Source organism: Diadema antillarum, unplaced genomic scaffold (assembly GCF_040938485.1).
Source record: "Diadema antillarum isolate AM-2024a unplaced genomic scaffold, OU_Dant_1.0 seq00000051_RagTag, whole genome shotgun sequence".
NCBI lineage: Eukaryota > Metazoa > Echinodermata > Echinoidea > Diadematoida > Diadematidae > Diadema > Diadema antillarum.
Window position 1 is genome coordinate 101,888 of NW_027271160.1, and position 13,502 is coordinate 115,389.

At 38.7% G+C, this 13,502-nt stretch overlaps 1 protein-coding gene across 1 annotated transcript; it reads left to right on the plus strand.

The window, feature by feature from the left end:
- The first annotated feature begins 3,935 nt into the window (after nucleotides 1-3,935).
- Nucleotides 3,936-7,358, plus strand: LOC139725600 (uncharacterized). The gene is made up of 2 exons (XM_071636691.1): nucleotides 3,936-4,699; nucleotides 6,827-7,358. Exons 1-2 carry the CDS (start codon nucleotides 3,936-3,938, stop codon nucleotides 7,356-7,358), a joined length of 1,296 nt encoding a protein of 431 aa, XP_071492792.1.
- The last annotated feature ends 6,144 nt before the right edge of the window (nucleotides 7,359-13,502 follow it).

Genomic DNA, 13,502 nt, shown 5'->3' on the forward strand with positions numbered 1-13,502 from the left:
AAGTAATATCTTGATAGAGGTCATTCCAGTATCTGGGTCCAGTAAACATAATTGTTTTCTTTGCAAAAATCTGAGTGCGAGTATACGATATGTGCGTTTGTGTGTGTGCATGATTGTGCGTATCACAATTATTTACGTTTGGTTTGGTTCGTTTTTTTTTTTTTTTTTTCTAGTCTGTTAAACTTCTGGGCCCTGTTTTACCAACATGGGAACTATATCGAGCCGAGCAGTAAACTCAAAGTTTGGACAGAGTCAGATCAGATCTAGTTTCGAAGGACACATAGACACTCAATTTAATTAAATTCAAATGAAATATTTAATTTCCTATGACACAATCATGTTTGTTATCGATACGGATTCAAAGAAAACAAAACGTACAATGTACAGTATGACAATAAATGTGCATATTTTATGGAATAAATTGTTCAAAATAATTGCATTATTGGAAAAGAGGAACTCACATTAAAGATGTTTTCTAAAACATCGTGGCTAATTTAGGCGCAATACATGAATATTTATTCCCAAAATGACTAAGTGGTACAGTTCCTAACCTCTGAGGACTATAAACTTGTCCCCAAGATCAGTTGCATGCATTGCACTTACAATTGATTTCAGAGCTTAGTGAAACAGCCCCGGTGTATGAATTACATGTAATTGGTTTTTTCGTGTGTTTGTTTGTTTTTTTAATAGATGGTTAAACGATACAGTTTCGGTTGAGATTGGACTTATGGTTTCCAATGAAGGGCTTTTGATGATGATTTTTTTTTAGATAATGAGAAACATCTTGTGACATAACTATTAAAAAAAAGCATATAACTGTAAGAGGAATTAAAAGTTAATTTGATGAAAATTGGTTTTGGAATTGCTGAGATATCCAAAAGAAAGTGATCCTAATAAAATGTGGGATCCACCATTTATTTGGGTTGCTTTGCTTTACTTTGTATTTGGGTATCTCAGCCATTTCAAAACCAATTTTCATCAAATAAACTTTGAATTTCTCTGAGAATGGTATGCTCTGTATTATTTCGTGAGTGGTTCCATGGTATTTCGCAGAAAATGAAAAGCCCAATCCTCATCTCGACCACCTGGTGAAGAAGAAGAAGAAGAAGAAAGAAGAATTGTGAGCAAACGGGGCATTCAGCCAAATCTACCTCAGTCAGAACTCTGCTTTCTTGCTATTTGAAATAAAAAAAACAACAACAACAGAGAGAGAGAGAGAGAGAGAGAAAAAAAAAAAAAAGAAGAAGAAGAAGAAGAGAAAGAAATCCCCTTTCTCCGGAGGGGGGGGGGGGGGTAATTTTATCCTTTCTTGATTTTTATGTCGATCCCAGGTTAGTTGAGCAGATTATCCTGCACAGATTGAAAGCAAATAGCGAAACCGAGTAAACATAACTCCCCACAATATGAGCCCTTGATAAGTTATTATGATCAAAGCAATGTGTAAATAATGGGGTATTGCACACATGAAAGAAATCTGACTTAAAAGTCAACGACTACTGAAAACTGCGGTCCTTGAAGACCTTCAGGTTTCGTATCCCCGTTGGTAATAAAAGGTGGTAATTGCAATCTTTTTCCGGTGGCGCGTTTGCTCACGTACATAGGTCCTAATTATGACCGGGTCAGCGTAGTGAAGGAAGCTGCTCGAAAAGGGAAAATCCACGTATTTTAACGTTATCTCACAACCACATCCTCTCCAAACGCGCAAACAGTTTTGTGCAGAAACACATACAGGTAACTCCGATAAAATAAAAGAGTAAAGTCAGATAGTTCAAGTTCAAGTTCAAGTTTGTAAAACATTTATTTTCCATCTTTTTCATGCACTAAATCACATACACGAAATTGTACAAGGAAGGCATCGCCTCAAAAAAGCAAATAAACAGAACGGTGTTTCACCAAGTTTGGTCCTAAAAATAGGAAGTTATGGTGTTTCAATGTTGCACCATATCATTCACCGAAAATGCAAAATTTGTCTCAGTCACGAACGATATTTTGAACAAGGAAAATGATGTCATCACCTCCCAGAGCAGGGGCGGAGCTAGCTTTTTATAAAGGGGGTGGGGGGTGGGGCGGTTTGCGAGGGAGCGTAGCGAGCGAGGGGGGGGGGGAGGGTGTGGGAGGGGGTGTCCCCCCTCCCACAGTAGGGAGAATTTTTGAAAATCTGTGTGTGAAAATGGCATTTTCTTGCATCTAAAACACCACTAATAATGATAATAATAAAAAATGAAATAAATACATAAATAGAAAAAAAAAATAAAATTACAAGTTAAAAAAAAAGATAAGATTTAAAAAAAAATGGTCCCCGGATTTTTTTTTTTTTTTTTGGTGGGGGGGGGGGGGGGGTTTGCAACCCCCCTCTAGATCCGCTTCTGGTATTGTCCCATAGGTTTGTAGACAAAATATCATGCAATCCTGTTTTGGGTAATTTGACGTGTCACAACATTTTGATGATAAACCCTGCTGCTGGAAACGCAGTTTTTGATAACTGGTGTTTATTATTCATCGTTTCTGATTGTCGGTCCTTTCGAAGTTCAGTTTTAGATACTAGGAGCCACTCTTGCCAAAATGAAATGAATTCGAAAAGAAACAAGATCACCCGATGAAACGAAGTAATTAAGCCAATCGACATGATTATGTAAACTAATGATTCATGCAATTGCTGGAAAAGAGACATTTACACAAGATTCCTGATGTTGGTCACAATAATGTCTTCTGTAATTCTTAGATTTTACTTTTTGGCAGCCACAGCGTTGTCAACACATTGTTAAGGTAGCGCCGCCGCTGTTTTTGTACAGTTATATGCAAGAGGCAGAATGTATACACTGTATCTAAATACAATGAAAACAGAGTTTTAAAAAAATTGCACAAAGTCCAAACGAAGCACATGATGATATTATTTAGATGGATATGAAAAGAAAGTATTGATCAGTGATACTGCTTCATGGCCTCCGTATTTTGGAATGGATGAATGGTCACAATTACACCGGACATACTGCTGCTATTATTTGACCTTCCCACTTTTAACTTCCAAGATGTAATAACGTCAAAGTGAAAGCGCAAACATTGGTTGAGAAATGATACTGCCGTGTGCAAACTGAGTTCCCTCGCGGCGATAACTGCTCGGCTTTGTTTCATTTCATTGAGGATGCTGTTGCGTGATTGTGGTAAATGTCTTTTGGAAATTGTCTGATCTGCCAGATCTTTCTTTCTCCTTTTTTTTCTAAAAATCATTTTATAAACCTTTTTTCGAGCGGGCGACGCACACCGTATCAGAGGAAATTACGCTTTATGAAAGGGTCGTGGTGGGTGCTATAACATCCGCTGATTGTTTGCGTTTGTGGAAGGAAAAATACTACCATTCGCTATTCTTGTTTTGAAAGCGCTGAATCGCCAGACTCCACAGCGGATATCTATTTTCGGGGAGGCAACATCTGACAGTGTGTGCCTTGACTTCTCCTGAGTGGATAAAAACCTGAATTTTTGATACGTGCAGCTTTGGTTCTGAGACAGCCCAACTATTGTATTATACTGCACCAATATCGCATTTCATTCTTCAACTGATTATCGTTGGCTTTGATCTGTACACCAGTGGAAACGCAGTTATAACCATAAACATAGAATGTTGTGGTTAGATCAGTTTTGAACAGTTATGGACTACGAATGATTCAGAGTGAGTTTCCAAAGATGGTTTGGTAAAGAGCAGCATCAAAGTGTCCACTGAAAGTACCATATGAAAGTGAAAACAGTGTCAGATTTATTCAAAATATACTTTCCGTGACTCGCGTCTTGCTCTGAAGACGTGGCTAAGATCCTTTTCGCGACTCGAAAATACTCTAGACGACACTTTTACATCCAGTCATCAAACGAACAAGTTTGACCAGTTTTGACACCCAAGTTCGGCCGTACCTTCTGATAGCCTGTCAACAGACCGCCCGGTTATGGAAAGCAATACCTCAACGAGTATTATGACTACAATGCCAGCGATGTCGGTGAATACTACGATCCCACCTCCCGATTGGTTCAAATTTGACGATCCCGCGCAGCGGATCTTCGTCGCAATCCTCTTCATCATTGCATCTATTGTCGGCGTCGTGGGAAACTCGGTTGTCATCGCAGCCGTCATCGTCTCTCGTCGACTTAGGACGATCACCAACGTCTTCGTCGTCAACCTTGCCGTGGCTGATCTCCTTACATCGGCTGCGGTGCCGTGGAACGCAGTGGCACTGCTCAGCCCCGGCGGATGGCCCTTGCAGCCGTGGGTCTGCTCGGTAGCCGGCGGCATCATGTACCTGTGCATCGCCGCCAGCCTGTACTCGCTTGCCTCCGTAGCTTTAAACAGATTCATCCTCGTCACCAAGGACTTCAAAACTTACCGACGGACCTTCACCACAGTCAACCTCGTCATCTGGGTCGGTCTCATCTGGGTTGTCTCCTTCATCTTCGTGCTCTTCCTACCCATTATCGACATCGGTGCCCTCGGCTACAACCGGAAGTACCACTCGTGCGGCCAGACGTCGGACCACCCCAAGGAGGACACATACCAGCTCTTGCAGGCGTTCGGAATCTTTCCGATCCCCCTGACGATCATCTGCTACTGCTACGGAAGACTCTTCTGCTTCGTTCGGCGACATGCAAAGGTCATGAGTGCTCACCTGTCCGTTACCCAGGAAACCACCCAGTCAGACCTCAGCAATGAAACTGGGTAAGATCTAGCTCCAAGAATAATCGACATGATCATCCCATCGCTGATTGACCATTCTGCATCTTGTTGTGCCGATATTATTGTTTGGTATTTGCTGATCACTCCATAACCGAATAAAATCGTCATTTGGCTCTTTAATTTACAGCAGTTTCGCGCTGGTATTTTACGCGACTGCGACAAGGTAATTTTGAGTCAACAAAGTATATAACAAACAGGCAAGAAAAGGACAAAGACAACACATTAGGTGTACAGTGTATAATGCTTAGAATCAGAAATTGAGCGTGAAAGTTGATCCTGTTCGATCGGTGCGTGCCGCCAAAATCTGCACACTAGTATTAAAACAACATGTCCTGTTGTGCCTGTAGACCCCTTTCCTCATATTGGGCTTTTCAATATTCCGACAAAATAGTGCTTACTTTGTCGATGTGATTGATCAGCATAATTCAATTTTCGTGAAATATCTTAGGCCTTAATACCTTTCATGCTTTAGAAAAAGGTGAATATGAAATAACTGAGTCTTAACCACACAGAAAACTGCATTATAATCATGGGGAAATTATCGTCTATCTATAATCACATCCATGCTCTAATCGTAGTTCGTTGTATGATTATTCTCTTCCCGCTGTATGAAATGTATTAAAGTATATATGATTACGTTCATTATTTTCAAAATCACTATGTAGTGAGCCACTATAACGCTGAAACTCACTTGCACAGCTTGAGGGGAAACAACCCAAATGATAGATCGTTCAAAATACAGTCAACCTATCCACAAAGTCAAGCTCGAAGAGGTCGTGAACTTGACTAAGTTGAAGAAAAATCATACTCCGGATATCATCATAAGCGTGTATTATGTCAAAGAATATTCTCTGCATGGTACTTTTGGATTCAACTTGTAGGCAAGGTTGATCATTATGTCATCAAAAACAGAACATGCTGTTCATTTTCATCCACCAAACTCGTCGATGCATAGGTCAGTTCGATTTGCCATATACATTGATTTGATAAAAATCCGTGAGTAAAAAAAAAAATGTAGATTTTTCACGACGCGGCAACCTGAAGGATGTCGATAACAGCACACAGAGTCCGGTCTACTCTAGGGAGTGATTGGCATTTACATTGGTCTTTCATTGACGCTTGCTATGTGTTAGAGACACAATAGCAAAGTGTAAAGAACAATTTTCGTTGTGTCGTAATATAACATTCATCGAAAGCAACCATACTGTTTTTAGTACTCATCAAACAATGGGATTGAACTCTTTCAACCGTCGATGTACTAGAAAATGATATTCTCCTTCGCATCATACCCACCTGTATTTTCTCTCTACCCTCTCCTACCCCCATACACACACACACACACGTGGAAATAGTGCATACACTCCGCACCAGCATGCAGGCAATGACACTTTCATTTTACAGTAAACAACAGGATGTAAAACGTATTGTCGAAGCCAATTAACATCGCCAATATCTCTACACACGAGCGAGAATCGTTATAGTATAATTAAAGTTGCCATTGTGTATTACGTAACACTAAACAATAGAGGCTCTCGTTGTTTAAGCTTCACACAATAAGATGAGCCAGAGTGTTCATCATAACAAAACTCTAATTGTTTCTACAAGCCCGCACATCTTCACCTTTCATGTTTTTATTTTTTTTTCCAGTCTTTGTACCGTTGGTAACACTGCAGACCTATTTTTCAAATATTTGAGTGGCCAGAAAACTTGCAATTTCAGATACAGATGTTCTGAATCGAAAAATTAACTGAACTTACCGACAGCTCCTCTACGTAGCCCCTATAAAGAAATAAAAGAGCCACGGTTTTATATGAGATCACACAATAAAGGATGAATACTTCCGTACATGTGCTTGTAGACGAACATGAACTCATCATAATAATTATACAATTTACTCCACGTAGCTTACAACCAATCAGTTAATGCAGCACATAATGCATACAACACGAAATATCCATGCATCTACAATTGTATTTATTGGTTTAATTATTAATTGATTCACCTATTTTTGTAATGCGTTGTGCAATGGGGAAACTGGCAAAAGAACTGCCCAATACTAATAACCTATTGCTTTCTTTTTCTTCTGTATTTCATATAATACTCTCACAGCGATCACAGCAAGGCGGCGGCAGCTGAGAGCAAAGGCCGACAGAGCCTTCAGGTCCAAGAGCTATCGGAGGTCGGGCAACAACAGCCGACCCAAGAGAAGGTGCATCTCAGCAGCGCCAGCGATTGTCAAAACGGAAGCAATCACGCCAACGGAGTACCTGCGGTCGTCCAGACAAACAACAACAACAGCATCATCTCCCGCTCGTCGTCAGTCTTCAAGAAGCGCGGCGCCAGCGTGAACAAGCGCCAACTGCAGATCACGCAGAACATGTTCATCGTCGTCTGCGCATTCTTCGTCTGCCTGGCGCCCTTCACCGTGTGTCTCTTCTACGATGACAGCGACCCGTTCGTGCCCTACGCATGCGCAATTGTGCTTTGCAACTCGTGCATCAACCCGTTCATCTACGCCACCAAGCACCCGGTCTTCAAGACCGTCATGAAAGCAGTGGTGACATGTCGTCTGCGCAACGTGCCCGAGCCAACTCGAGTGATCCATCGACTCGTCATCAACAAGACGAGCCTTCGGAGATGAATTCTGGACTGTTAGAAATGTTACCTACCTATAATCATGCCGTAAATTGCCCAGATATTATCACAACTTTAACAGAAAATGGTAACGCGAAAAAACAGCACCGATAGAGAACTATACGAAGTGAGAGATATCACTCCTGCTCCAGCAATGATCACCACAACGTTCGCTTCACCGCTTCTAGATATTCGAAATCTTGATGTGTCAGCAAAATAACATTTACAAACTGTTATTGTCGTAAAGTTTTTGTTCAGTTATAATTTCATGACACTGCAATAGTGTAAAGACGTATATTGATTGTAAAACGTGCAGATCTTTTTACATCTAGCATTATTATCCAACTCATCGTTTTCAGTTTGATCCACATTAATGTTCTCCGTTCCCAAGAAGTTGACTTGCCTTTTAATCCATTGCCTACGTGAGCATGGTCTGTTAAAACCTTATTATGGGATATAAGACTCCAGTACGGAACGGGTAAATTCATTGGTCTATCACCATTGTATTTTGCCTTATTTTTGATGCACGATATATAGGTAAAGCTTTTATCGTTATTTTTTAGAACGTGTTGTGAGACACTTATGAGATTAAATTGCGTTAATGATGTTGATATAAAGGTCATTTTACAGTCCATAGAAACGAGGGATGAATTGCATTCACATTGTATATTCCCGGATGTCATAGCATTTTCAGAGCTTAATTATAGAGACATGAATGTGTGTGTATATTGCTTTTGTTGTGTGAGTGTGTGTGTGTGTGTGTGTGCGTGTGTCCGATGTGTGGATGCTATGACAATCTCGAGGAAGATGATTTCTTGTAATGTGATATATCAATTGTATATATTATACTTTTTCCCATTTTCTGCGATCGGAATAGCTACTTTCGTATACGCCTGTAATGAAAATTGGAGTCTGCCAGTTATTATCATACACTCATTAACTTCCGGAGCCGCCGTCTTTTCTCTCTTCCATGATCACAATATCTACTAACATCGAAGTTGTATATACTTTGCTAAAGCCATAACTACGATGAATTTCATAAAGAAAGGGGCAAAAGTAGTCCGATAATCGGACACTCATATAGGCCTACGCCCTTGCAGGATTTACGGACGTTTTGTTCCTTTTTTTTTTTCTAGTTGATTTGTTTTGTATGATTTTGTCAAATCAACTACAACAACTTGAATCCATGGTGGAATGAAACGGGTCTAGGTGAAAATGATTATTGAGAAGAGACCTCAGGTACTAAAGTGATACGTTTCTGTCCATGCATGCCATAGTCGTTCGTATAGCTATCAAGAAAATACGTGATCCGATAGTTAAGCAAAAGGAGTGATATAAAAGCTCACGGGTGAGTATTGCGTTTAACAATTCTATAGACAATGCTAGATTTTCCTCTTTTTTTCGCAGGAGTGGTTCACTATTTCTCTGCGATGTCGAATCTGTATGAGAACTGTAAATGTTCAAATCAGTCTATGCGTTTGAACGGAATCTTAAATGTTTAAATAGCATTAGATTATTAATTAGCAGAGCGTATAGGACAGTATGATACAATAAACCTATTTATTTAGATGTTGCATGCAATGATGATACTTCAATCATTTCTTCAATTCTCTATTCATTGCTTGCTTTCATTATAAAAGAAGTAAGATGGCTCGAGACAGGAATAAGGGTGGCACAATTTCTTTCCAAGTGTGAATAAAACGGAAAAGTCGCAAGTCACCATTCAAGTTCAAGTTCAAGTTCAACTTTATTTTGTGCACACAGATATTACGAATACCACTGCATACACAAAACACAACTTATTCATACAGTGTATTATCAATATGCCCACGAACATAATTATGTGCCCACACAAACATACTCATTATGGTTGTGCCTATTCATAACTTGAAAGAACTTGAAGTGCTTTATAAAGAAAGAAACACTATAAGAGAAACAAAGAGCGTTTCTATAGTTGATGTAGTTGGTGGCTACACATGCCTACGTGTATATATTCGTATGATGAACATTACAGACATCGCACTAATTATTAGACAAAATTAATGTATACTTATTAGAGTGGAGCTTAATCATGTGCTGTAAGCTTATACATACCCGGACTACACCATACTGCTTTCGTTTTCCGTACAGCTACGAGGACAGAGAAAAAATTGACCGCCCTTGTAGTTTGGAATAGCTTTGCTTGAAAATTTTCGGTCACGAGAACAAGGAATCGATGCTCACGCTGATGATATGCTCCGGAAAGCAGAACATAAACATCCTGTTTTTATGTGAAGGTGATAAAGTGAGAAATGAAAGTAAATAATTATGCTTTATTTTCAATACCGATGCATGATGGTGATATTCTGGGTATTTCCCTTGTCAGGCATAACTCCTGGTGTGTAATGTCATGTCAAAAATGGCATGATCATTAATTTTGTATGCTTGAACGGAAACTAACAAGCACTTTTATAAGCCAGACTGGATGTGTATAAAATGTTATCTTCCGATCATTAAGAGCGTGTGATCTTTATATCATAGTCTTTCAATCACACCTTAAAGAGGGTGGCTATAGTAACTGATCTGTGGGTGTCAGCGGGAATGCTGGGGGATGATTGTTCCAATTCTTGTGGGATTCATTGAAGAGCACATTATACTAAGTGTTTCAAAAAACATTTTCCACTTTTGATCATTAATAGTTCAACAACTATTCATCCGACAAAACTGTCATTGATATGAGTAATAGCTGAATAGTGTACAATTTTGTTGAAGGTAATTTAAATGTGAAAGCATAAATCAGTTTCACTAAATCTAAGATTGATTTTGAAGTAAGGTTTCAGATTTTGGTCAAATTTTAACCCTCTGTACAAAAATTTAACTTTGCACAGGAACCAATGATATGTATGTGAGTGTGTGCTGACAATGGCCCTGAACAATGGACATGCCTGAATCACCTGTTGACTAGGCGTCAGTCTCGCGCTCCGAGACACATGAATGCTTAATCAATAATTCATGTGGATTGCCCTGGGCACTGCTAGTCTGAATTCATGCACGGTAAAGGGTAAAATGTATGCACATGGAAACACCTCATTTCATTCCAGCTGGCAATCATTTTGAAATTTTGCTTCACATATCACTAAATTTGGGAGATAAATAAGCATAAATTATCTAAAGTTCCTCACTTTAATACAACTGCCTACTAATTAAATAATCTGACAAATGTTTCGCTTTTCGATAAAAAGAGATCATTTTGGGTAAAGAGTTTAGCAGCATTTATCATTTGGGGTGATTTGTTTCACAGTAGATTAATTTGAGGCTCCATATACACAAGTGTATACTCTAATTAATTTTCTTTGCTTCCTGTCACAATGTTTACGATAGAACAGAAGGTAATCATTGTAATTTCGTTTTTCAGAAGTAGGGAGAGCACTGTCACGGCTCAACGACAGTATCGGCAGGCGTTTGACTTTACACAGATACTGCCAGTGGCTGGATAAAGACTAATTGTGATAGTGGAATTTCTCATGAATAAATAATGAAGCATATCAAACCCTGGCCATTGTTCAGGACCTTGTTAGGGTATTAACCACTTATGCTTTCATATTCAAACCACCTTCAACCAAATTGTACACTATTCAGCTATCACTCATATCATTGACAATATTACCTGATATATAGTTTTTGAATTATTAAGAATCAAAAGTGGGAAATGTTTTTTGAAACACCTAGTATATCTATTGTTGTGTGAAAACTATTTGCTTCAGAATGGTCTCATTCTCAACTAATGTGCAGTTTAATGTTTCCAGGCTAGCATGCCTGTACAGTGACGGGGCATTAAACTTCACATTACTTGAATATGAGACTGTTCTGAAGCAAATAATTTTCACACAACAATAGATATATAATGTACTCTTAAATGAATCCCACAAGAACTGGAACAATCATCCCCCAGCATTCCCACTGATCAGTTAGTAGCCATCCCCTTTAAATCATACCTTCAAGGGGAAATTGCTTGTTGATGTTATTTAGTCTTTTTGTCCACGACGTGCACGAGGAGACTGCAAAATACAAGCTTTGCTTTTTAGCATGTCTCCTCCATTTCCTGCAACTTTAGTTTTGATTCAATTTTCATTGTTTATTTTGCTTTTGCGATGCGTAGTATTGCCAACTTCACGTATTTTTCTTTGTTACTACATTGTATTGATGTTGTGCTATTTTGTGTATGAAAATGTTGTTGAAAATAAAATAAAATAAATGAAATGAAATGAAATGAAATTCAGTCCAAATTAAAGTTAGTCTGATAAGAAAGAGTAAAATGTTATGACATTTCGAAGTCTCGCTAATATTTCAGGAAACAGTTCTTAAACTGTCAATGTGCATATGCAAATGGCAAAGTGAGCATGCCATCCTTGACAACTTTCCATATTATGGTTTGAAATTTGGCACATTTCCAGTTTTCATTCAAATGCAATTATGCCCGAGGCTCGAATCCTGGTAAATCTAACTGATCACTATTCTGAAGTTATTCAACCGGGAATCAAATCATGTTTTAGTCATTTTTTTTTCGTCATTTGTTGTACACGATCAATGGAAAATTGTGAGGGTATGACATGGTTAGCTCACTCATTTGCTTATTCATATCCACTGTAAAAGAACTGTTTTGCAGAAATTAGCAAAACTTCAAAAAATCATAACTTCCTTATTTTTCATCCGATTTCAGTCAAATCTTTACAGTTGAACTCGTAAGATTTTACTCTTTTTTATGAGAATAACTTATATTTAGACAGGATTTTCCCCTTTAATTCGGCATGTACACAGTACCCTTTCCTGGTTCCATCTAGAGATTCTTCCAGTCAGCCCCTGTGATTGATGAATAATATTGCAATAAGTATACTTTTTAATTTGGTGTGTGTGTGTGTGTGTGTGTGTGTGTATATGTGTGTGCGTGACATATGATGGTATCCAGTGCAATTGAAAGGAAGTAGATATTATAACTATACTTGTATGCGTGATTAATGTAACATTTTTTTTTTCCCACGCAAGTTTCTGTTGTTGCTTGTGCTTCTGTTTCGCTTCCGTCGGTCTACTCAGAATTGACTGCACTCCACCAACATTGTGATTGTTGTGGTCCTGTATACACAGAATGCGCCGGGTGGAAATGTGCTTCACATTAAATTCTGAAGTCTCTGTTTGAAGATTGCACTGGGCGTAGACATGACTGTTTCCTCTTCAAGTTCGTACCTATTAAAGATATTACAATGTACTTTGAATTGCGCAATCGAGGAAATGTTTATACACATTAGTATTTATAAAAAATATAGGCCTATTGCTTTGATAGATATTAGAAATGGCCATCAAAAAAAGAAAAGAAAAGAAAGTGTAAGGAGAACAAATAATTTTTGCGGGCATGCAACCACGAAACTTATCTGAGGTCTTAGAGAATTTCAGTATAAATTACTTCCTTGGGGGTTTTATAAGTGGCAGTTACTAAAGTTTTGTTTTGCTATTGTTAAATTTCGTGTTCAGCAATATGGAAACAGCAAAAAAAAAAAACACAAACACAAAAACAAACAAACAAAGCAAAACAAATCAAAAACTAAAACAAACTCTTCAGAAAATTCAAAAAAAGTGAACTCACCATTGTACAGGTATACAAGTAACACAGCCGAAATTAACCACATAGAGTTCGTCGTTTATAATAATTTATTTCTACATATGTGGTTGATGTATGCAACTTGTGGGCGTTTCTACATTAGTGGGTGCTGTTTCGTTTTTACGTTTGTAGTGGAAATTGTCTACATTATTTTGTGGGCGATTTCTACATTGCGGTTGATGTATTTTGCTACATTAGTGGGCGTTTCTATATTATTTTGTAAAGGCTGGCGCGACCCTCGCCCTCCCCCCATTTTCTTATTTTTATTTCTGTTGTGTTGACAAAATAAATAGAGGGGGCACTAAAAAGGGATGCACCCCCTCTAAATCCGCGATTGTGTCAACCACAAAATATCAATATTGGATTAACCACAAATGTCATAACACGTCGACCACAAAAATAATGTCATATCGCGTCACAGGGGTGGATCCAGGAATTCCGTAAAGGGGGGGGGGGTGCGCCTTTACAAAATCAAAGGCTGGCGAGGCACCCCCCCCCCCATTCTTATTTTTGTTTCTG

Bases quoted from the DNA above. Each gene is read 5' to 3' on its own strand.
- LOC139725600 (XM_071636691.1), top strand. From the start codon at position 3,936: ATGGAAAGCAATACCTCAACGAGTATTATGACTACAATGCCAGCGATG. The intron at 4,700-6,826 runs GTAAGATCTAGC...ATACTCTCACAG, and splicing joins GACCTCAGCAATGAAACTGG to CGATCACAGCAAGGCGGCGG.